Source organism: Archocentrus centrarchus, chromosome 13 (assembly GCF_007364275.1).
Source record: "Archocentrus centrarchus isolate MPI-CPG fArcCen1 chromosome 13, fArcCen1, whole genome shotgun sequence".
Taxonomy (NCBI): domain Eukaryota; kingdom Metazoa; phylum Chordata; class Actinopteri; order Cichliformes; family Cichlidae; genus Archocentrus; species Archocentrus centrarchus.
Window position 1 is genome coordinate 19263155 of NC_044358.1, and position 21788 is coordinate 19284942.

The 21788-nt window shown below is 42.6% G+C and overlaps 1 protein-coding gene across 3 annotated transcripts; it reads right to left on the minus strand.

Moving 5' to 3' along the window:
* Nucleotides 1–21: 21 nt before the first annotated feature.
* LOC115790677 (protein KIAA0100) lies at nt 22–21648 on the minus strand. 3 transcript variants are annotated; one of them, XM_030744558.1, is made up of 40 exons: nt 21537–21648; nt 20839–20975; nt 20588–20714; nt 20408–20457; nt 20190–20331; nt 19990–20108; nt 19833–19893; nt 19573–19759; nt 17504–17627; nt 17249–17373; nt 17089–17156; nt 16867–17003; nt 16517–16635; nt 15095–15288; nt 14504–14801; nt 13016–13221; nt 11864–12914; nt 11581–11772; nt 10948–11150; nt 9277–9395; nt 8972–9195; nt 8667–8857; nt 8439–8538; nt 8135–8334; nt 7745–8042; nt 7501–7658; nt 7110–7316; nt 6757–6856; nt 6345–6527; nt 6141–6262; nt 5878–6033; nt 5271–5392; nt 4993–5173; nt 4712–4798; nt 4099–4209; nt 3884–4019; nt 3380–3504; nt 3180–3281; nt 1335–1469; nt 22–1242 (listed from the first exon to the last, which is right to left on the minus strand). In XM_030744558.1, the coding sequence occupies exons 2-40, from the start codon at nt 20907–20909 to the stop codon at nt 1057–1059; spliced, it is 6717 nt and encodes a 2238-aa protein (XP_030600418.1). In that variant the 5' UTR covers nt 20910–20975; nt 21537–21648; the 3' UTR covers nt 22–1056. The 3 variants fall into 3 exon arrangements, with proteins under 3 accessions (XP_030600418.1, XP_030600416.1, XP_030600417.1); XM_030744556.1 differs by having other exon boundaries at nt 20839–20978; nt 21537–21639; XM_030744557.1 differs by lacking the exon at nt 21537–21648 and adding an exon at nt 21293–21415 and having other exon boundaries at nt 20839–20978.
* Nucleotides 21649–21788: the final 140 nt, after the last annotated feature.

Sequence of the window (21788 nt, forward strand, 5' to 3'; positions counted from 1 at the left end):
AACACACCAAACACACACGCAGACTAATAACACTTTTATTGACAGATATGCTGATAAAAATCCGCCTGGGTGAGATCCTTTTAACTGAAATGCGCAGGGCTGATATGAAATGTGACAAACATCAGGATTTAGCTTCACAGCTGTACAAACAACTCAACGGGAAAACAACTGTGGTTACAAAAATATCAAAATCCTTTGCATAAAAAGTGCTTTAGTGTTCAAATTACAAAACATACACTCAGCAGTTTTTGCAACAATACCATCGGACCAAGTGCCACATTTTAGAAAACATGTTTTTGTTGCTCTGATCTTGTCGTATTGCACTGTGGTGAGGTACAGAAAAAAAAACAAACAAAAAAACAAACAGTGAGCTGAGGGGAAGCAGGTCATCGTTTACAAGGAAAATTTAAAATAGCATCTTCTGTGGGGAAAAAGGCCTTCCTGTCAGAGACAGTCATACAGCCCCGATCAATTTCTTTAAGCTTTAATTGATAAAACATATTCTATGATCAGATTTTTACAGCTGACAGGTGCTTCAGTTAAGTGTCATTTCTTCTAGCAGAGTAAGACTGTGATAAACACTGTGTTCCTGAGCCAGCAGGAAGTGGTCTGTCAGTCTGGGATTTGAAGCTGAGGAAGCAGCAACAGTGAAGTGCCAGCTACATACTGTAAACCTTCCTCGCTACATTTAATGCAACCAAAGCGGTTGTTATTTCCAAAGTTGCAGAGTTTATGACAAACAGACTTAAGTTTTTAAATGGCACACAAACAACCAGGATCATTTATATTTGGTCAAAATGGCACCCTGGTAATCCTGGAGCTGCTTGAGATTCCCTGTAGGGATTCAAATCTGGAGACAACCCAGGAGTAACAGTAAAAAAAAAAAAAAAAAAAAAAAAATTCAGCAGGCTCATGTGATACAGTAAGATATACCCTAAATCCATCTGAAATGCTTCATCATGACTCTTTTTCTTCTTGATTCACAAAGCCAGAGTGATATTCTGGGCTTTTTTTCCCTGCAGATGCTGTAGCGGATCATCCGATCCCTTCCGAGCGTCACTTGTGTCGTCTGAAGATGCTCTTCTTGCCGGAGCTTTTGTCTGCAGTGCTGAGGCCGATGAGGAGCCGTGCCTTCTCGTCTTCTTCCTGCTGCTGTAGGCTGTTGTCTGCCTTCCCTTCAGACGCCTTCCCCCGCAGGTCGGAGCCCGAAGCTGGCTTCAGACGAAGCTTCTCCTTTATCATCTGAGCAGCAGCAGTAAAAATGACACATTTATAAAAACAAAACATCTGACTGTTCTTAATAAAAAGATATGGAAAGTTAAAGTTTGCAGTACCTGCGCTACAAGTGCTTTTCGGCTGTCCCTTTTCACAGCCATGGCAAAGTCGAGCCATGTCCATGTATTGTTATGGTACTCCAAACAAGGCAGAACCAGATTCAAGTCCTTCCAGTCCACACTGCTCTTTTCACCCTGAGATAGAATTCACAGACAAACAAGACTAGAGGCAACTTGTTCTCCTTGATGGATATTCATTGTCATAAACCACTGAGAATACTGTCACTTTCTGTGACTGGCATTATTATGGTAAGAACTAAGTTGTACAAGATGTTTAGTAGATGCAGCTATGGTATGAATTTGAACGTGCTAGATCACATCGTTATTGCCTTCACAAAGTTGAAATCTGGCTGCCCAACTGCCAGGCGAGCCAACAGCTGGGCGGCCTGACCTCCGGGCGGGTTCTCTTCCTAGTAACTCTGAATTTCAGTCGGGATGAATTCGTAACTCAGTACATCTCTTACTGAGCCACACGTTTCTTTTGAAACTCACGTGTTGAGCCAAGCCTGAAGATGTATGCCAAAGGGATAGAAGCCAGGAGAATAAACCAGATGTTCTCCACTGAACCATCCAAAGTGTACTCTCAGTGGCAGGGGAACAATATGACAACAGCCGCTTCTCCAAGGCTGGAGACGGAGCAATACTGGAAGAGCATATGGGAGAAGGATGCAACACACAACACCTCAGCCCAGCAGCTAGTGGATCTAAGAGCAGACCACAGCAACCTCCCTGAACAGGCTCCAGTAACCATCAGTGGCAGATATCCAGGAAAGAATCTAACACATCAAGAGTTAGACAGCACCAGGCCCTGATATGATTCATACCTACTGGCTAAAGAAGCTAACTGCACTCCAGGAGCGCCTGGCAGCACAAATGAACCAGCTGCTAAAGAGACTGGTCCCATCCAACTACAGCCCAATAACCTGCCTCAGCACAACATGGAAACTCCTGTCAGGCATCATAGCAGCTAAGACGAGCAGGAACATGGCTCAATACATGACCGGGGCCCAGAAAGAAACTGGCAGAGATACCAGAGGGGCAAAACACCAGCTACTGGTAGAAAGAGCAGTCATTTGAGACTGTAAGGTCAGACTGACTAACCTGTGCACTGCCTGGATTGATTACCAGAAAGCCTATGACTTGATGCCACACACAAGGATCCTGGAACGCTCAGAACAATACAAGCTCAACAGAACCCTAAGAGCCTTCATCAGGAACTTAATGAGGATGTGGAGAACAACACTAGAGGCCAACTTCAAGTCCATTGCACAAGTCACCATCAAGTGTGTAAGTTAACCTCCTGAGACGCTGTGTTCTCATATGGGGACATCACGTTTTGGATTTTCTGCTCAATAAAGTTAAACAACAGTGACTTTATTATGTTATGCAATACAATAAATCTATGTTCCAAGATGATGCTCTGTTTTTATAAACATCAGGTCCAATGAATCCCAAATAGCTAGGAGAAATTAAAAATGCATCTCAAATAAGAGCTCGGGTCTGAGGAGGTTAAAAATTGATTTTGAATTGTGAATCTTGAATAAAGAATCATCTGACTAGGAACACAGAGGAGCTAACAAAGTGAAAGAAACTTTCAATAGCAGTCAAAAAATGTTGCAAATACAACGCTGACTTGATGCAATCTTTCAATTCGACAGTTAAACTACCTGAACATATTTTGTAGGAATTTTGAGGTTAAGCTCTTAAGACAGAATTATCCTTTTTAAGTCTTACTTTTGTAGTTATTTGTATTTAATCTCATCAACCACTGTAATGAATGGGGACCGAATTTTAGGAGGCAGTCAGCGTAGATATACCTAACAGCTGTTATACACAGAAACCCACCTTATAGCTGACACAGAGGGGCACTTGGGGAATCTTGATGTAGATGAACGAGTTGTTCATTGCAGCTCGTTCCTTCATCTTATCAATGTCGTCGACGGGATGCTGAAGGAGAAAATATGAAAGACTACTTAGTCTGCCTTTAAAACAAAACAAAACAAAAGAAAGGTTAATTTTAGAAGACATATAAAAAGCATCTCTACCTCTGGAGCTTTCCTGAATGACCTCCTGACCCCGGCGGTGCGGTTCAGTCCCTGGGTGACACCTTTGCTGGGCCCCATAGGACCCATGGTGTCCTCTGACAATGGCCGAGGTTTGACAGGGATACCTGTAACACCGACGACACTGAGATTAGCTCTGTGGCCTCTGGGTGACTCTACACCTTATACGCCCACCGAGCCTCTTTCTGTCTCACACACACACACACACACACACACACACACACACACACACACACACACACACACACACACACACACACACACACACACACACACACACACACCAAGGTCATATCCAAAGTGGCCAAGGCTCTACATAAAGCTCAGAGGGATGACATAACACAAGAGCAACACAACACCGCATGCCTGAGAGAGAAAATGGAAACTATTGATCAGTTAGTTGGTATAAATTTCAGGCTGATGATCACACAGAGAGACTGGAGACTACGTTCTATAGTCATATTACAGGTTTTGACAAAAGCATACCAGTAGTAACCAGCCTAAATTTGTCTTCCTCATCAGTGACCTCCTCCTCTTCGACATTTCTTCCTGGGAAGAAAAACCCCATCATTCGTTTGAAGAACTGGTACATCAGCTGGATGGTGAGAGGTACCACATTCACCTAATGATGAAAACAACTGCTATTAGAAAAAAAGATATGCAATAAAACACCACAAAAGTGATTCAGTCTTCTTTATCACCTCAAAGTGTTCCTTCACAGAGATCCCTCCCACAGGGGGGCGCACTTTGCTGAAGATACGCAAAGCAAACTGACGTCCAGACTGGCAGTTGCTCTGAGGACGAAGTACGACCTAGAAGACAGGAGGGAGTTAGTCACATGCACGCACGCACATGCACACACACGCACGCACGCACGCACGCACGCACGCAAACACACATTAAAAAAAAAAAAAAAAAAAAGCTCAACTGAGACTGAATCTGAAAAAGACACACTTTGACAACAAAGAACGCTTTATTGATGACATGAACACAGTGATTGAATGAACTTGTAATGGGTCAGATATGTATATATGAGTCTCTGATAGTGCATGCACAGAATATGAAACTTCTCGTCACTGTACCAGCAGTGTACATACCCTCAAACGCTGCACAGAGGAAGCCAGGCAGAAATAAGTTAGCACTGGTGGACAACTTCACTCAGTATGGCACTCAAATTGATGTTTGTCATGTATGTTAATTAGTTTTTGGAAGAGAGGACTGGCTAGTCTCAAAGCTTAAGCAAACTACAAGCAAGTAAAATAAATGTAGTGAAAATAAGCAGCCAAATCTGAAAATACCGATGAAGTCATTTACCTTGTACGCCGCGTTCGGTAGCAGGTTGTTCATTGTGAACCATCCAAGCTCCAAAAGATGTTCTGCTGTGTCATCAGACTTGTTCAGCTGCAAGGAGAAAATTCTCAGAGTGGTCATCATTAAGTAATTCTATCAACAGGAGAATATCACATAACATCTGTTATCCTCTTATCGAGTTCTTAAAACGCAGTAAGGAACTAAAGACAGTGAATTTTTGGGCTACAGTGAGAGGCAGATGAATGGTCTCCAAACTCTGGATGAATTATCAGCATCTGACTCACCTTGCTGTACATGAATCTCTGCAGCTCCAGCTCAGCGATACCAAGCTGTCCGTCCTCTTCTGTCAAGCACCAGCGGGCCTGAGCAAAGTATATCTCCGTTCTCCTCACTACACTCACATCCTCGGGAGGTTTACGCAGCTCGAGCTTGTTTGCCCGCTGCAGCTGGAAATCCTTAAAACACCTGGAAGGTAGACAAATGTTTATTTATATATGTGTGCTTTTTTGTTTTTTTGCCATCTCTTCTCTGTGCTGGATGCAAATCAGTGCTGACAGGAGACCTGATGAGGATGTTGAGCTCTTCACTCTTCATCTGCATGTCGTTCTTCTCCTGGTTCAGCTGGTGCTGCAGTCGTGCGTTGACCTCCATCAGTTCGTCGCCACTCAGTTCCTCGGGTTGTGCCTGCAAGATGAAGAAGAAACCAAGTGTTTCATGGACTTTAAAGGCAGGCTCTGCACTCCTATAACACCGTCGAACCTGGTGCAAGAAGCTTTAATACTCAGAGATTTAATACTCAGTTTACTCAGAGATTCAGGTGCGCTTTGCTTGTAGTGGGTTAAGCAGAGATGATTAGGGGCTAAAGAGGTCCACAGATCCAGATATCCTTTATTTTAAAACTTGTAGGCTCAACTGCTTCTAACTTAATGTTCCATGCAGCTCTCCAGAGTCACAAAAACCTTTTTCACACTTACTTTCATGTTTACTGGTGTGTAAAATGACTATTAATCTTTATGTGCATGAGTTAGCAATTCAAGTTTACTGTTTGACTCTTTGCACATATAGAAAAGTACTACACTGATGGTAATAAAGGACTCATTTTGTGGACTTAGACATTCCAAAACCCAGTCAGCTCACAGTAACTTCTGGACTTTAATTGACACCCTCACCCTGATGTTGGAGTAAATCTGTTTCTCAAGGCGTCTAATTTGCGCAAGGTGTTGCCTAACAGCCTCCTGGAGATGCAAGATGCTGCTGCGCTGCTCCTCAGGGTTACTGGAAATCTCCAGCTGGAAACGCACTCGCTGCTTTTTCTCACTGTGCTCCTACAGAGACACAACACAGAACAGAGGATAAAAACACAGAGTAAGCAAAGCTGAAACATTAGTTAGGGTATGGGAATCACGAGCTAACTGATGATTCTCCAGCCCACCTTGCGTCTGGGCTCCACATGTAAGAGCAGGTTGTTGACAATGTCCAGAATCATAGCATACTGAACGGGGTTAGTGGATATCTCAAGGTCATGGTGAATGAGAGTGAAGGTGTCCACAGCACCTGACAACACAGCAAAGTCACTCTCATCAGAAAATTAGCACTATAGATTTAAGATATTCGGTCTCTTGCTGTTCAGACATACCAGCTTGTTTTTTCAGCAGGTCTTCCTTCTCGTGGTTGTTCCTCAGCTCTGGTGGTTTGATCTGAGTGGCCAGCTCTGGGTTGATGTCATGACTGTAACTGATGTAGTGCATCCGGCAGCTACAGCGTGAGATGATGCGCTGCACCTGCTGAGACTCATTCACCTGTGCGGGCTGGTTCCAGTCTGTGATCACCGAAAAGCAAAATAAAAATAATAACAAAACATCACTTTTTTTGTTGTACACAATAATCTAAATATGCCAAAAGACAATGCATGAGTGTACAAATTCAAACATCTGTGCACTTTTTTTTTTTTTTTTTTAAACAGCTGTAGAGATGGTCTGGTCAGTGTCCTGCAGCAAAGCTCAGAAGTTATGGTGAGGGAAAACAATCTTCTCAAAGTGGTGCCACACCTGTTGTAGTGCTAACCATTCCTCCCACAGCTTGGCCACTTTCCATCAGCTCCAGCACCGAGTCCAGGTTACGCTGTCGATGCTCCTCGATGTTTTTCACCTTAAAAAAAGAAAAATAATCAGAGCCTATAGAGCCTGTAATTATTGTAATTTTGTTATGATACTGTGCATTTTCACTATTTTATCGGAAAAACAACTACAACAAAAGTTGTAGGGAAAACCGATTATGTACTGTATCAAAACACAGTTCTATGACTGGGTTAGTTTGCTCATATTTTATAGACATGCTATATTTCCACCAAGCCTTTAAGGCACAGTAAACACAGTAAATACCAAGTAAGCGCTGAGCCTACCTCCAGCCACAACTGCCTGTCCTCTTGTTCAGATGGGTTGGGCTCCATGGTGGCAAAGTACTGCATGCCATCCAGCAGACAAGTCCAGGTGGTCTTCTGCTTCAAGGTGTCATTGTACCAGGCAGGGTGGTGCTCACACTGCAGCAGCTGAGCCTTTGCTGCAGACACCAGCACACAGCCTGCAGTCTCTGTGCCACGCAGCATCATCTGAGCAATGCAAAGGATGATTAAAAGATAAAGACCCTGATAATCAAGCTGCACCCATTAATCCAAGGTTGACAGATTATTTTTCAAGTAAAAATAGTAACAATTTACACAAACTTTATATGACACTGTGGTAAGGAAAACTGACAAACTATTGAAATTTAACTGCCGTTATCACTGTAGTTACCTGACAGTTGACCAACTCAATAAACCAGTTGCGGTTATATACATCATCAGTCTGACAGGCTGCGATGCCACACAACTGGTCGCTGACTCCTGAATCCTCCTCTGAAAACACTACAAACTTGTCTGTTTCCTCAATCAACTTCTGAAGCATCGATGTACCTGAAAGATGACGTGGAAAAGCAATCAATTAGTGGCTCTTAAAGCCTAAAACTGTTGCCCTTTTCTTAGCCAAAAGACTTCCTCACCTTCATTCTGACTTTTTTCCGATCGGTTGACAGAGGCAACAACTGGTATGGTTGGAGCTATGGTGGGAGAGTAGCTGGTAGGAGAGCGTTTGAACTTTTTCGTCTGCAGCTGCGTGTCGATTCTTAGACCCTTCAAAGCTTCAGTGGAGAGATTTCTCTTCAGCACAGACGCCTTTTTGTAGCCATCATACAGCCCAAAGGCTATGTTTCTGTTTGTGGTAGTCCAGGAAGCACGTAGATCTACCAGATGCAATTTGTGTGTATAAGAGGCATTAGTTTCATCCTTTGGATTCGCCTCCTGAGAGAAATACAGATGAAGATTTATTATTCATTTATGCAGCTGCAGTGAAAAATACCTTTCAACTCCAGCCCTCAGGCTCTGGCTTTTACCTCTTCCATGCGGTTGCTCTGTCGCTGGTAGCTAAGGGATGACAGGCTGAGTAGGTGGGTCTTCTTCACCTGAGCGTTGATCTGGTGGTCAGCAGTCTCATCCCAGGTGGAAGCCATCAGGTGGACTGTCACCTGAGAGAGCTCACTAACCATCTGAGTCACATTCCATTCAGAGATCAGCCTCCTCATCACAGTGCCAGCTGAGAAACCACACAAATGCACAAAAGCATGAACACTGAAACTCATGAAGACTATTTCACGCTAATTTGGGAGTCCAATACATCTCTAAGGAAGTTGCTTTTACCCTGTGGAATAAGTCTTTGTGTGCCCCGAGTGAAGACATGGCCTTTGTTGCACTCCAATTGGATACCTCTCTGCTGGGCAAAGGAGGCCCAGTAATGCACCTAAAGGGCACACAAGAGAAACACCGATTTAATGAAGAGTCACAAACAGACACAGTAAAAATGTAGAGCAAACTTTCACCTTCATCTGTGTCGGTGTAACACAGACTGAAAAACAAAACAAAACCTACTTGTAGTTGTGGGAAGGCAGCTGTGTAGGACATCTGCTTGTAGTGCTGACCGAGCTTCTTGCGGATCGGCTTGAGGCTGTGGAAGAGCTTGCCTCTGCAGATTGGCCGAGATACACTCGTCCAAGTGGCCCAGAAATTTTGCATCCAGCGCAGCGTGCTGCTGTACAGGAGAATTCTGGGCTGGGAAGTTTCTACAAAAAAAGAAACACATTTAACTCTCAACAGTAAAAAACATGTATAATACTGGTTTGTAAGTGCAGTGAATTTAGTTTAACTACAAGAAGATTGAATAGAGGCTGACAGACCTGTGCCACAATGCTGGTTAAGGTCCATGGTGATGGAGAGGTTGAGGTTCTCAGAGCGAAATGCTCTGTAAGAGTCATGAGGCTGTCCTGAGGTCACGTCTGCAATGTTCTCCGCACAGCAAAGCATTACAGCATAGTGGTCATGGGGGTTGCCATGGCAAAGCCATTGAAGGTCAAGGGTCATACACAGGTTGGGTAGGTGTAGAAAACAGATATCATCATACCTAGTATGGAAGAAGACACTTATTAATACTGAATGCTTCTCTGCAAATACTGCTCTTACTGCTTTCAGTGCCTCCACTTACTTTGATGCGGTCCTGACATTTACATCCAGGTCCCCTTTAAAAACAAACTGGCCGGGGTTCCAGTCAAAGTTCAGCTTATTCCATTCCCAGTGCAAGTTTTCAGTGGTATTATATGGGTCCTGTAAGAATCCAGGCTCAGATTAATAAATGAACCTGTCTACATTTTGCTTGCTTGCTTCTGGCACACTCTACCTCAGAAACCAAAAAAAGTCCAGGCCCTACAGCAGGAATGTCCAAAGTCCGGCCCGTGGACCAATGAAGGCCTGAGCTCGGATTTTATATGGCCTGTGCATTTTGTCTAAAAATGTGTTATTTTTGGCTCTCCGGCACAATGAATATGATTCAGCATGCAGTTCCTCTTTTTATCTCATGTAGGCAGCATCGCATAACAGATGTCTGTCAACTGCCATAAAACCTCAAAAAGAAGAAGACTGAATGAACTTTGCTCTGAACCTTCAACTGCGATGGCTAAAGTGAGCAGAAAAAAGGAAAGTTAATAACGAAGGCTGCCGCTTCCAGGAAAGGAAGAAATTACAATATTTTTTCATTGAAAACCAAAATAACTGTCTCTGCCTGATTTGCCACGAGACTGTTGCCTTGTTTGAAGAATATAATTTGAAGAGACACTACGTGACAAAACATACTAATATCTATATATATGACGAACTCTCAGACAGTAACTGTGCTGAAAAAAACGAAGCAGCTCCAGGACAGCTTAACCGAAGCGGTATGCAGCAGTCATCGCCGCCCTCGCTGATTAGTTCAATGAACGCTTTCTGGATTTCGCCACTACTGACCCTAATGACGCTCCACCCCACCTGCAGCTGACTGAGCTTTAGTTTAACAGTGAATGTCACAGCCGACGCCAGCATCTCTCTCTCGTGCCTTTTTACCGGCAGCTGGATAAGGTCAAGTTTCCAGAGATGTGAACATTTGCAAAGAAAATGTTAAGCTTTTTTGGCTCCACGTTTTTGTGTGAGCAGATTTTCTCTGTTCTGAACTTAAACAACTTGAGATCAAGACCAAGTGACTCCCACTTATGTCACATTTTACGCATGTCTGCCACTGCTCTCGAACCCGATCTGCCCTTTGTACTTATGTGCCCTTCACATTAGTGTTAGTAGCTTACCTGTTGCTCTGTTATCAGAATTACAGAGCTGTATTTTACAGAGTTCCTGTATGTTTTAAATTTCGGCTGGAAATTCAGATAGATGAACACCGAGCATACAAGCTGAGTGGTTAATTCATGTTTGTTTGCTACATGAAAAATGATCAGGCACTGTTGGCCCTCGGGCACTTTCACACGATAAATCTGGTCCTACTTGAAAAAAGTTTTAAAGGGTTCAAGTTGAATGTTGCTTAAACAAATGGGAAAACTTGTTTGTTTTAGCTAAAAAAAAAAATATATATATCATTCAACTTATTTTCACTATATATTTTTAAATAAAGTATATAAAATATACTTTCTAATCTTCGCCTGGCTTTCTGTGCTGCACCTTCAGTGGCTCCAATGCCACAGTTTGAGAACCACTGGTTTAGCATCACATTGTTAACATAAGTGTTAAACACAAAAACCATGAAGGCGGTCTAAAACATACAAAAAAACAGATATTGACAGAAAGCATAACTTGTCACAAGTAAAGACATATTCAGGAAACTCCAGAGGTTTACCTCTGTAGCTAGCTGATGCAGATTGGCCTGATCAATGTCCATGACCCAGCGCCCGTGCAGAAGGAGACGACTTTTGTCCCACCAGGCCAGAAGAGGAGAGGGATCAACTGTGGGTTTGGTCAGAAGGTCAACTGACTGCCCAATCAAAGTCCAGGCAGGGTCCCAACACGGTCCCCAAACAATAGTGTACAGAGAGATGTTAGCTGGGAAAAAAGAGCATATAAACATTTGATTTAAATGAGTGAAGTATGAATTTTTTTTTTGCTCATATACTGAACATAAGTCATTGAATATTTTATCTAGTTTTTAAAATAAAATAACATAATTTCCAGTTAAGCACAACTATTTTTCACAATAGTTTGAAACCATTGCTTAAATAGTTAATTATTGCTTAGATAATGCAGGGAGCAGCTAGAACCGTGGCCCAAACCTTTTCCCTGTACATCTTCCTCGCTAATACTGGGCAAGTACACTTCTTTACCCCCGTAAATGCGGTCATCTGCTTCATCAGTTTTAGTTATCATCATTGCATTTTCAAATCAGTGACTGTTCATATCCAAGGGATGTTCAATACAAAATACTTTAACATAGCTAGACAGGATTTTGGGAAAATGACCAATACTCATAACTCACATTTGAAATCGTAGTAGAACTTGAGTGGGGGCATATTCCTGTGGACTGTTACATCTCCCCATGGTGGACCAAGTGGGACAGTCTCTTTGCGTCGACCTCTCGCCTGTCCATCCTGCTCTGTTCCAATGAGACGCCCCGACAGCTCCCAGTCACGGATCTCAAACAGGTAACGAGGGTAGTCCCGAATTCTCACTGGTACAAAGCAACAGCAGTAAAACAATAAATAACTTTGGAAAAAACATATTCAAAAGCCTTATGACTCGGTATATAAAGTCATTCTTACCCAAAAAAGCAGCCAGCTTAAACTTGACTGCACGGCACCATTGGATGACCAGCGGGAGCCCATCTCTAGGGAACGGACTGATGCCGTCGATGTCCCTGAGCTGTTCTCTGACCCTCTCAGGGCCATCAAGAGACTGATCAGCAAGGGCCACTAGTTCCAAGTCTGACACAGTCCAGGTGAGCAGCGACTTCCTCATGGGTGTGTTTGCATAGAGACGGCGTGAGCGCTGGATGTAGATCTCTATATGCTTTTTCTCCAGAGAACTATACAGCTCTTCTATCTTTCTTGCAGGCAGAAGTTCTCCGTGCTGCTTCCGCAGATCTGCCACCTTCTTATCCAGAAGCTGCAGTCGCTTTGCACTTTCTTTACTCTCATCCTTCATCAGCTCATAGTTGTCTCGCAGCTTGATTTCAAAGACATCATCCAGGAAGACAAAGGAGAACTGGCTGATTTTGAAGACGAGGTCAGGAGGCAAACGTTGGGCTGCCGGGGCCTGCTTTGAGGAGCGATGGAGAGTTTTCAGCCACTTTTGCACACTAATAGCTTTGTCAAAGGTATTTGAGAAATTGTACTGATAGGGAAACTCCACCGCTAAGGAAGGACATGTGAAGACCCAGACACAATTGTGAGGAGTGGTGAGGAAGGGGAAAGCGTCTCTATGCAGCTGCATCTCAGTCAGTTCTACATGCGTCTCCACATCTAGGCTGTTAAAGGAGACTATATTGTTGCCGTCAAAGTTGAAGACCAGTGAAGGAGAGCGTATATGCATGGACTCAGCATGCTTTGAGAGTGAGAGTCCTTCTGTATGCAGCAGAATATAGTTATGGTCACTAACATGTGCAGTTAAACGAGTACAGCCCAATTCAACACGCAAACACAACCGTCTACTCTGATACGAGGAAGCTTCACTGTCCACTGGTTTGACTGGCTGTTCCTCTCCTTTCTCTCCACACAGCATTAACCAACAAGCCTGAGCTTCATTCGTGTGCTGATATAAGACCATGTGGTCTGGCGGTGTCCATTCCACAGTAAGCTCCTCTTCACATTGAACCTGATTAAAGAAATCAATATATGAATGCGTCCTGAAATAAATGCAGCTACAATATTTAGATGAAAATTCATTCAGTCCAGAGCTCAACAAAATCTGGTTACCTGTACGGTGTGGGTGGTGATGTGGTACCACAAGGTTAATGTGGTGAGTTTTACTATAGGGTTGATAGTTTGAGAGGCGGGGCAACATACTTCCATGTTCTCTGTGACTGCCTTGATCACAGACAAGCTCACCCCCTGCAGAGATACCCTGGAGCTCTCAGCAGAGCTCAGGACTCTAACAGTATCCATCCGAAGAGACACAGCTCCTACACAGGACACAAGAAAAGAAGAGATAATAAAGACAAAGATGAAAGAAAATCAGAACAGAAAATAGTGAGGAGAAAAAAAATGAGGCTCTCTTTTGCAAGTATCCTGGGCCAAGATAATCAGCCTTAACCTCTGGAAACCGGAGTTCCAGGAAGAAAATCCCAGGATGGATTCAAACCCAGGCCTCTGCAACACACTTACAGCATATGGATTGCCTGCTCACATCAGTGAATTATAGTGTCTTCTGCCACATTTTATCTTCACTGGGAAACATCTTTTTTTTTTTTTAAGTCAAATCAAGAGAGATATCTGAAAAAATGATTTCTGATTACTTCTGATTTTTTTAAGAAAGTGAAAAATTTCCTCATAATTTACTAAAGCCAAAGGTTACATCTTCAAATTGCTTATTTGGTCTAACAGTCTAAAATACAAAGAAATTCAAGTAAATAAAGAACAAATTCTCTAAATCCAAACAAAGACAATTGGGTTTTAATTAGGTTTCACCCCCACCAGACAGGAAAACAATTCTGTCAGTGGAGTTTTTTCTCCCCACTCACAGAACTGACAAGGTTCCTACTCAGGCCAAGCAAAAAAAAAAAACTGTAAAATGCTGCAGTGTGGTGGGATACCCTACCAACTGAGTAAAGAAACCAGAGCTAAGTTTTATAAGCTGTCAAACTTATAAAACTCCCTGTGCACTGGGGAGCACAGCTGAAACTGAGCCCTTAATGTGACAAAAGCGGATGCCAGTGGAAAGGTGGGAGGCATCAGCAGAAGGAGCGGGAAAAACTGTGAAATCATGACTGACAGTTAAACACTCAAATGTCGGGGTTAAGCTACTCCTCTTGACAGTGTGTTACTTGTATTACAGTTGAATATGGACAATTTAGAAAGCCATGAGTAACATTATGATGTCAACAGCTGCCTTTCCTAACTACAGTAAATCTACTGTAATGCTGTAGTGTATGCTAATGCATATCTAACATTTTCTTTTAAAAATTAACTAGACATAGCAGGCTTCCAAAAATGTGTTTTACAGTCTCAGCTGTCGGTTACAGTGTCGGCTCCACATGCATACCCTAATATAGTTATTAAACGATTAATCAATTATTAGTGGGGGCTGGTAACTTTCTGTTATAGTCAATAAGCAGATTATTTGTTTCAGCTCTACAGAAGTTACATTTGTGCTTACTCGAGACCAAACTAATTAAAACTGTACATTTAGGAGCAATCTTTTCAGTCAAACAGCTGTGTGGTATAAAACACATGTTCAGTCCTTACCTGCCATATTAGAGAGTGTGAAGACATTAACGTCCTCCAGACAGCAGTCCACTTTAAAAAGCAGGCGTAGCTGTGAGGAGGGAATGGGTTTTACAGCGTCGTCATTAGAGGGAGATGCTGCAGTCACATCTGACAGTTGTGACTCTGGGTCACGTGGAAAGCACATGAGGGACAACAGGCGAGACAGACACAGTGCACAGGTCTCTGAAAGCTCCACTTGAAGCCCTTTCAGGCTGGACTCCACGCTCAGACTCGGCGGCTGGCTGCTCGACTCCATGTGGCGTCGGTTCAAACTCCCCTGGACGGAGAAGAGAATAAAGAAGGAATCCTCTGATGATCTTACTAAGAATAAAAACCAGTTTAACACGAAACCCCGCATGTTCTGAGTTTACATTGTTCGTCTAATCTGTAATTGGAAAAATTGGAAGAGTTCCTAAGTTTAAACTGAAAAAAAATGAAGGAAAGAACACAGGGAACGTCAAAGAAGGTTGTTGATAAGAAGTTAAGCTCTAGCTATGAATAATGGGGGGGGCATAAAGCATCATTATACACACAATAAAAATGTTTCTACAGATTTGTTTGCAGTCCTACCTGTAGGCTGAGTGAGTCTAGAATTAGTGCTTCTCCCCATACATGTTTACCAGGAGGGTGGGGTGCCTGCTGGATATGAGACCCCTGACCCACTCTCCACCAGAAGTTGTCCAGAGAAAGCGAGGCACGCTGGTGCATATTCTGGGACTCTGGGCTCTCATTCTCAACCTCAATGTCAAGGATATGCTGCAGTTCTATAGACACAAAGAGGGTGCAGACAAAAACATAACTGTAAGGTAAAATATTATATTCCTAATTTGTTGGAGTACAGTAATTCAAGCAGAGACAGTATAAAAGATGGACGTAGCCACTCTGACATCATCCCCTGGTTAGTTACGAAGGCTTCCAGTTCAACACCTTCGCCATCACCATCTTGGCGTCTTGTTTTTTTTTTTAAATAGAGCATGATGAGGCTGTCAATCACAAGTCGCTAGCCAATGAGAATGTCTTAGATAATTCTCTAACAAATAATTTTTTTGACTCTAACTAATAGCATCATTTACAAAAGGAACTTCATGTTTTATTCAATATGGCCTGAAATGATGTCCCCATATGCTGATCAGGAAAAAGTTTACTGAGATCACAGAGGGGGCCCGGGTCCTTCTGAGTCGCCCCCTGCTGGCCTCATTTAGGTGTATTTGGGTGCTGGCTTCACTTTTCAAACCCAAAAGCTATGTCCATCTTTCATACTCTTTGGATTTAAGTCATTCTGAATAAAAAGAGACCTCCCTGTAGCATCATAGCTAGAAGTAGAAAAAGTTAATGAGTAACATTTCAACATTTCAAAGGGCACCCTGAGGAAATACCTTATCTATCTTTGAATGTTTGAAAGGGTTGGCCTAATAGTTACCTACAGAACAAAGCCAAGAACGAAAATGTGTCGCAAGAACAGAGGGGATGTGTACATGATGTAAAAGTAAGAACATAAAGTGCTGCAGATTTTCACAACACATTAATTCTACGACAGCAGAGCTCTCTTTCAAAACAATAACATTATATGTTCCCCTGCCTCTCTGGCTTTAGATGTGCACATTCAGTACTATAGCTGAGTCTTTAAACCAGAACACCAATGACATAGTAGCTCATCCAGCTTATGATGTGTCATAAGCTGTGTCACTGCCTGTAAAATGACAAATGTGACCTTGAACTTGAGCACAGTTTGAGTGATCATAAGGTGGTCATTGTGTGTACTACTACACTACTGTAGGATGAGTAGCGAGCCCTATCCAACTGCAATACTGCATACTGTGTGGCAAAGTCAGAGCAGCTTTGTGGCCTGGCCGAATGCTTCAGATCAACTGCTGCTAGTGCAGAGAGGCGGAGTGGCAAATGATCTAGCCCACTATATGAATGTCAGTATAAGATTTCAGCTGAACACCGGAAGGCAAACAGTGTTAATGAGTATACATGTACCACAAGTACCTCCATTTGCAGAGAGGAAGCCCAGAGCAAAAGGTGTGGTGTCTCCCAGCTGAACGGACACGTTGACATTGGACACAGAGGAGGTGATCATCACGGGAGCATCCAGGTGAGGGAGGCGCCTGAGGAAAAGGAGGGTGGGCAAATAATCTAATGGACTACACCACACAAGGTAAGGCAATGGATAAAAACAGTTGACAATGAGTGATGCACAAACAGGGATGATGAAGAAAAGATGGTGAAAGGTGTTAAGAAGATTTTAACTGCAGAAACTTCAACTATAACACCCCCCCATCACAGCAATAATTGCCATCCAGCAATCTAACTATGTGAGTTTTACTTTTACAACTTGCCTTTTTCTGTGTGCTTCCTTCCTGTGGACTAGCTGTTCCCATGGAAATAGATTTAGCCAATGGGAGAACTCCTGATGACGGTAGTGAATGATGCAAGTGTTGACCACAAATGACCCTGAGATGTCCATTGATGTAACCTAAATTCACAGAGACATAAAGGAGAAAGTTTAGCTAACTCATTTACAAAACCAATCCAATGTGGCCTTAAAGCAGTTCCCTCACCTGCAGGGTTGTCTTGATTGTGTTCACACAAAGAATTCTTTGCCTACTTTGAGACAACAGAAGTCCATCTGCCAGCAGAAAAACAAGAGTTTGTTATTCATAATTTTGTCCTCTTTCCAACTCTCCCTGCATTAGGCCTGGTGCCCAGCTGTCCACTTACCCTCAAGAAGGAGCTCCAGGCTGCTCTGGGGAAAGCTCAGCTCAGGAGTGAAGCTTTTAAGAGGAAGCTGCTCGTTGTCATGTCCGTAGCAGACTTTTAAAGACTTTAGAGTCCAGTTAAGGTGTCTGTACAGACAGGAAAACAGGGTCAGAAAATATTCTGAGACAACTGATCATTTAAAAGAGTATCAACTGATGCAAAACTAGGATCACTTGCAGAGTATTATGTGTAGCTAAATGTAAAATGGTGACTCACCGTTTCTGGCTGTGCATCGACAGGGTTACATTTGTGTTATCAAATTCCACATTGACCTTGTGAGGAATCAGCTGATGAAAGCGTTCCACGGTCTCAGTCTGGATAAATTCATCATTTTCACACTCTAAAAGGAAGAAGTGCTAGAGCAATTAAATCCCAGTGTTATGTGGAACCAAAAACATCAAGCCTATCAAGCTGGGACTCAAGTCAAAAACAAATAATGAACACTTACAATACTCCAACGTCTTACTATAATGACTGGAGCATATAAACATATATATGTTTGTATGTATCTGTGACAGAATTTTGTTCGAGTCAACACTAAATACAAAATGAAGAATTTGAAAAAGCTGCACGCCTGGCAAAAGCTGCCCACAGGACAGGTTTTTGCTAGTGTAAAATGCAGTCAGGTATACCACGCGACTTTAAATATTCTGTAATATGCATGATGTTCAGGCGTGCCTGTTTAGCTGTCAGTATCAAGAGAAAGTTGCTTCTTAACGATGCAGCTGATTTTGCCTATAAATGCAGAACATCCTGGGAATTATAGTCAGACATTAAATCACTAGCAGCATAATTTTAATGCATTATTTTCTACTGATCTATAAACATGTTTCATAAAAAAAAAATACCTGAGTAACCTCATGTGTCATTACATCTTTTTTCCTCCCGAGGATGTTAGTGTTTATTTATATGGGCAGAACTATCAGCTTCAACTCTGTCTGTGTTACCGATGTTCTGCTTTTAACTGCAAACCATTTTTAACTTCTGATTCAGCTGCTTAGTGGCCTGACAGACTTCTGCATATATGAAGAAATGCAAGCATGCTATCTTATTTTAAATGCTTTTCAAACAATCTTCCATATTTTCTCCCATTTTTTGTAATAACTGTGTAACTTCCACTTGCTCTACTTGGACTGTGGTGGTGAAACTTCTTTTACCGTTAAGGACCTTTCATTTTCTCATGGAGGCCAGTGTAGAGCTATGATGTGACCCCGTTTGCATTTTCTGGTTGGTTAGCAGAACAGCTAAAAATATCACCGATGATGGAAAACATCCAGGCATTTTAGAACAAGCAAAAGATCAAATGCAAGGTCAGTGAAAAAAAACTAGGGCAGATAGGAGTGAACTTCCTGTGGATGTACAACAGCCAAACCAATGCTCTTTTTCACCTAACACTTCAGCAGGGTGGACATTTTTTAATGATGTTTATAAGTCAGTATACGGTATATAAGGCCAAAACAGAGTCTGTACAGTTAGAACGAGTTTCAAAGTCAATATTTGGTATGACCACTTTTATTCTTCAACACAGCCTGAACTCTCTTGTTCTTTAGTAGTCTTCAGGAATAATTCTCCAGGCTTTTAGTTAAAAATTAATGCCTTTTGTTTCATTCTGCCAAGCTGATGCCACGCTGCTTTAATAACGTTGAGGATCGGAGTCTGAGGGAGGCCGGGACGTGACTTTCGGAGACCGTTCATCTGTTGTAGGTGGTTTTATAGGCCTGCCTCTTCTTTTGTCTGCCACTTGTCCAGTTTCCTTAGACTTTTTATAGATACACTGCACACCATGCCAAGATATGCCCAGTTTTTGGCTAATAACTCTTTGGGAATCACTTTGTTGGTGCAAAAATACTACTTTATGCCCATCAAACTGTGCTATCTTTGGCTTTTTTTTCCCTCTAGACTCAAGGAAAGAAATAGGAACAAATTATGTGTTTTTGAAACAGGCTGCTAGTGACAAAGTCCCCAAAGATACCATTTAAAACTGATCTTTGCTAAATCGTCTGTTATGTGTAGACGCAACCCTGGCCCATCCCTTGAGTTAGGTGCCTATTTTATGCTGAATGAGTCATAGGTCAGTGTTAAGTGGCTTAAGAAACAAAAACATTCCTCTGAAAATCATCAGGTACAAGGACTAGACTGAGAATGAATGAACCAGCAGTCAATGTCCAAAGAAAAACTTTGAAAGACCTTCAGAAAGCCTGGAGAACTATTGCTCAAGACAACTTTTAAGAAAAATTAAGACTTGCAAATCATTGCTTCCATTTCAGAGGTCAAATTTTGCTCACCAAGTGCACCATGATCTTTCTCTTTGTGGGAAACTGTTGGCAGCTGGAGCTGACTGAGGAACAGCCCCTCATGAAGCTCTGCCATTAGAGTCCTCACACTCAGGGACAGACAACCTGGCTTCATCTCTGGTAAGCTCACATCTCCAGACAGCAACAGGCTCAGGGCCACTTCAGCCAAACATATATCCTAAAATGGAGAGCACATCATTCACAAACATTCCACCACAGGTTTCTATTTTAGTGACAAGTAATCAGCTCACCAGTTCATTGCTTTTGAGCACTTTACTGCTTAGCTGCCCAACTGAGAAGTCCCAAGCCAACCTGTGAAAAAAATGTTTGAACATGGATTACCTTTTGGACAATTGAAACAAATGAATGGTTCAATTAGATCGGTTAAAAACAGAAATTAAATAATACCTTTTACTCTGGTGGTCAAGTAACAAGGTGATACCGGCGATGGTCATATGCCATAGGGACTCTGACAGTGCGAGGTTTAGTACCATCACATTGATGGAGCTGATGTGGAATGACAGCAGCTAGAAATACAAAGTAGGAAGTGAGTCACTGCCTACAAATGGGCATGAAAATAAGCGTTAACTTATCGCAAGCCTTCATACTTGTGACAGGAATCGAAGTGTTTTGGGGCTGACAGAAAACTTGGCTGACTTTTTTCCATGGCTCCGGTTCACCAAAGGTTTCAGTGGTGCTTGCAAGTCAAACCTGACTCTGGTTTCTCCAACACACATAGCCAGGTATCTCCTGAAACACGGATTACATAATTATTTGATGCTAATTGTTTTATTTCAAACCATCTGGGCAAAACATGACAACTTACGGTAAATCCTGGTTTAGAAGTTTACTCGAAATCCATATTCTGTCAATTTCCTGCCATTCAGAGAGTCACAGCAAGTTAAAAAGTACATTTGATATACAGTAAAGTGAACTGCTGATATGGGAGTGGATGCATAGCATGAGCTGACTACATAAATGTCATGTAAACAGAAGTGTGCCCTACCAAAGTATGCTGGGGGTGAAACTGGATACTGACTCCCTGGACAGAAAACAGCCCTACTGATTTAATCTTCAGATCAGCATTGAGGGCATTCTGGAAGAATCGCACAGCGAGCGTGCATATGAGCCACCTGGAAACACAAGAAAATGCGCTTCTTTAAATTAACAGAGCAAGGAAACATCTGTTAAGCAGTGTTTGCAGTTTAAGCCGTGCCAGTGATTGCTATACTACAGAAATTTGTACACATTGCTCACCTGAAAATGGCACACAGCAACCCAATAGCCAACAGAAAGATTATAAAGAAGGATATCAGCAAGAGAGACATTGTGTCTCTAGTTGATCACACCCAAATCTCGGGACATGAGTCTGGCTGCTTCTTATCTGCTCTCAGCTGCTGTCAAAGAGGAAGAGATGTACTTAAACACAACACTCAGGTGCTGCGGACAGGTGACACCGACTGGCTGCTCGCAAACAGCTGCTATCACTGTAATTAGCCGGGGAAACACTTGCTATACAAGTTAATAACCGGTAGTTGTATGGCAACGTTAACAGCTAGCGTCGCAGAGCTAACACCGCTAATTAACTACAGTGTAATTGCAAACCGACCACGAACTACCTAGCTAAACTTTATCGCTCAGCTAACAGTGTGGAAAAAACCTCTACCTAAACTTCCTTCTCGTTACCTAGCCGCCCGTGTGAAAAACTTACTGTCAAGCAGCGGCAGCGTTAGCCCAAAGTAACCCAGCACTAAACAGTTAAAGAAATTTGCCGCCGCGTCATCCAAAAATCTCCAGCAAATCTGGGCTAGTGCTGTAGCATGCTAACGCTGCAGCTAACTTAGCGGAACTGCCAGCTAGCACTCTTTTTTTTTTTTTTTTTGCGTCTCTGTGGTCCTCTTTGCGTTTTGTTTAGTTTTTTTCCCCCACTTCGCCTCCTTAGAAAACTCACTTACCCTAACATAGTCACAGCACCGGGTTGTCTCAGCGTAGCATAACGCTGCAGTTTCACGTGACAGTTGACTCAAAGCTTAGTAAACACTCTCCTCCGGTCCGCCCTGCTCAGCTGGCAGCTCGGTTCGCTGGTGGCAGTGGGAGCGGAGCTGACACTCCGCCAGTAACGCTCTCTAATGCGAGCATTAATTTTTAATTAAACATTCACGCATTATTCAGCAGTTCACATCCCCTTTAAGCCTATTCACAAACAT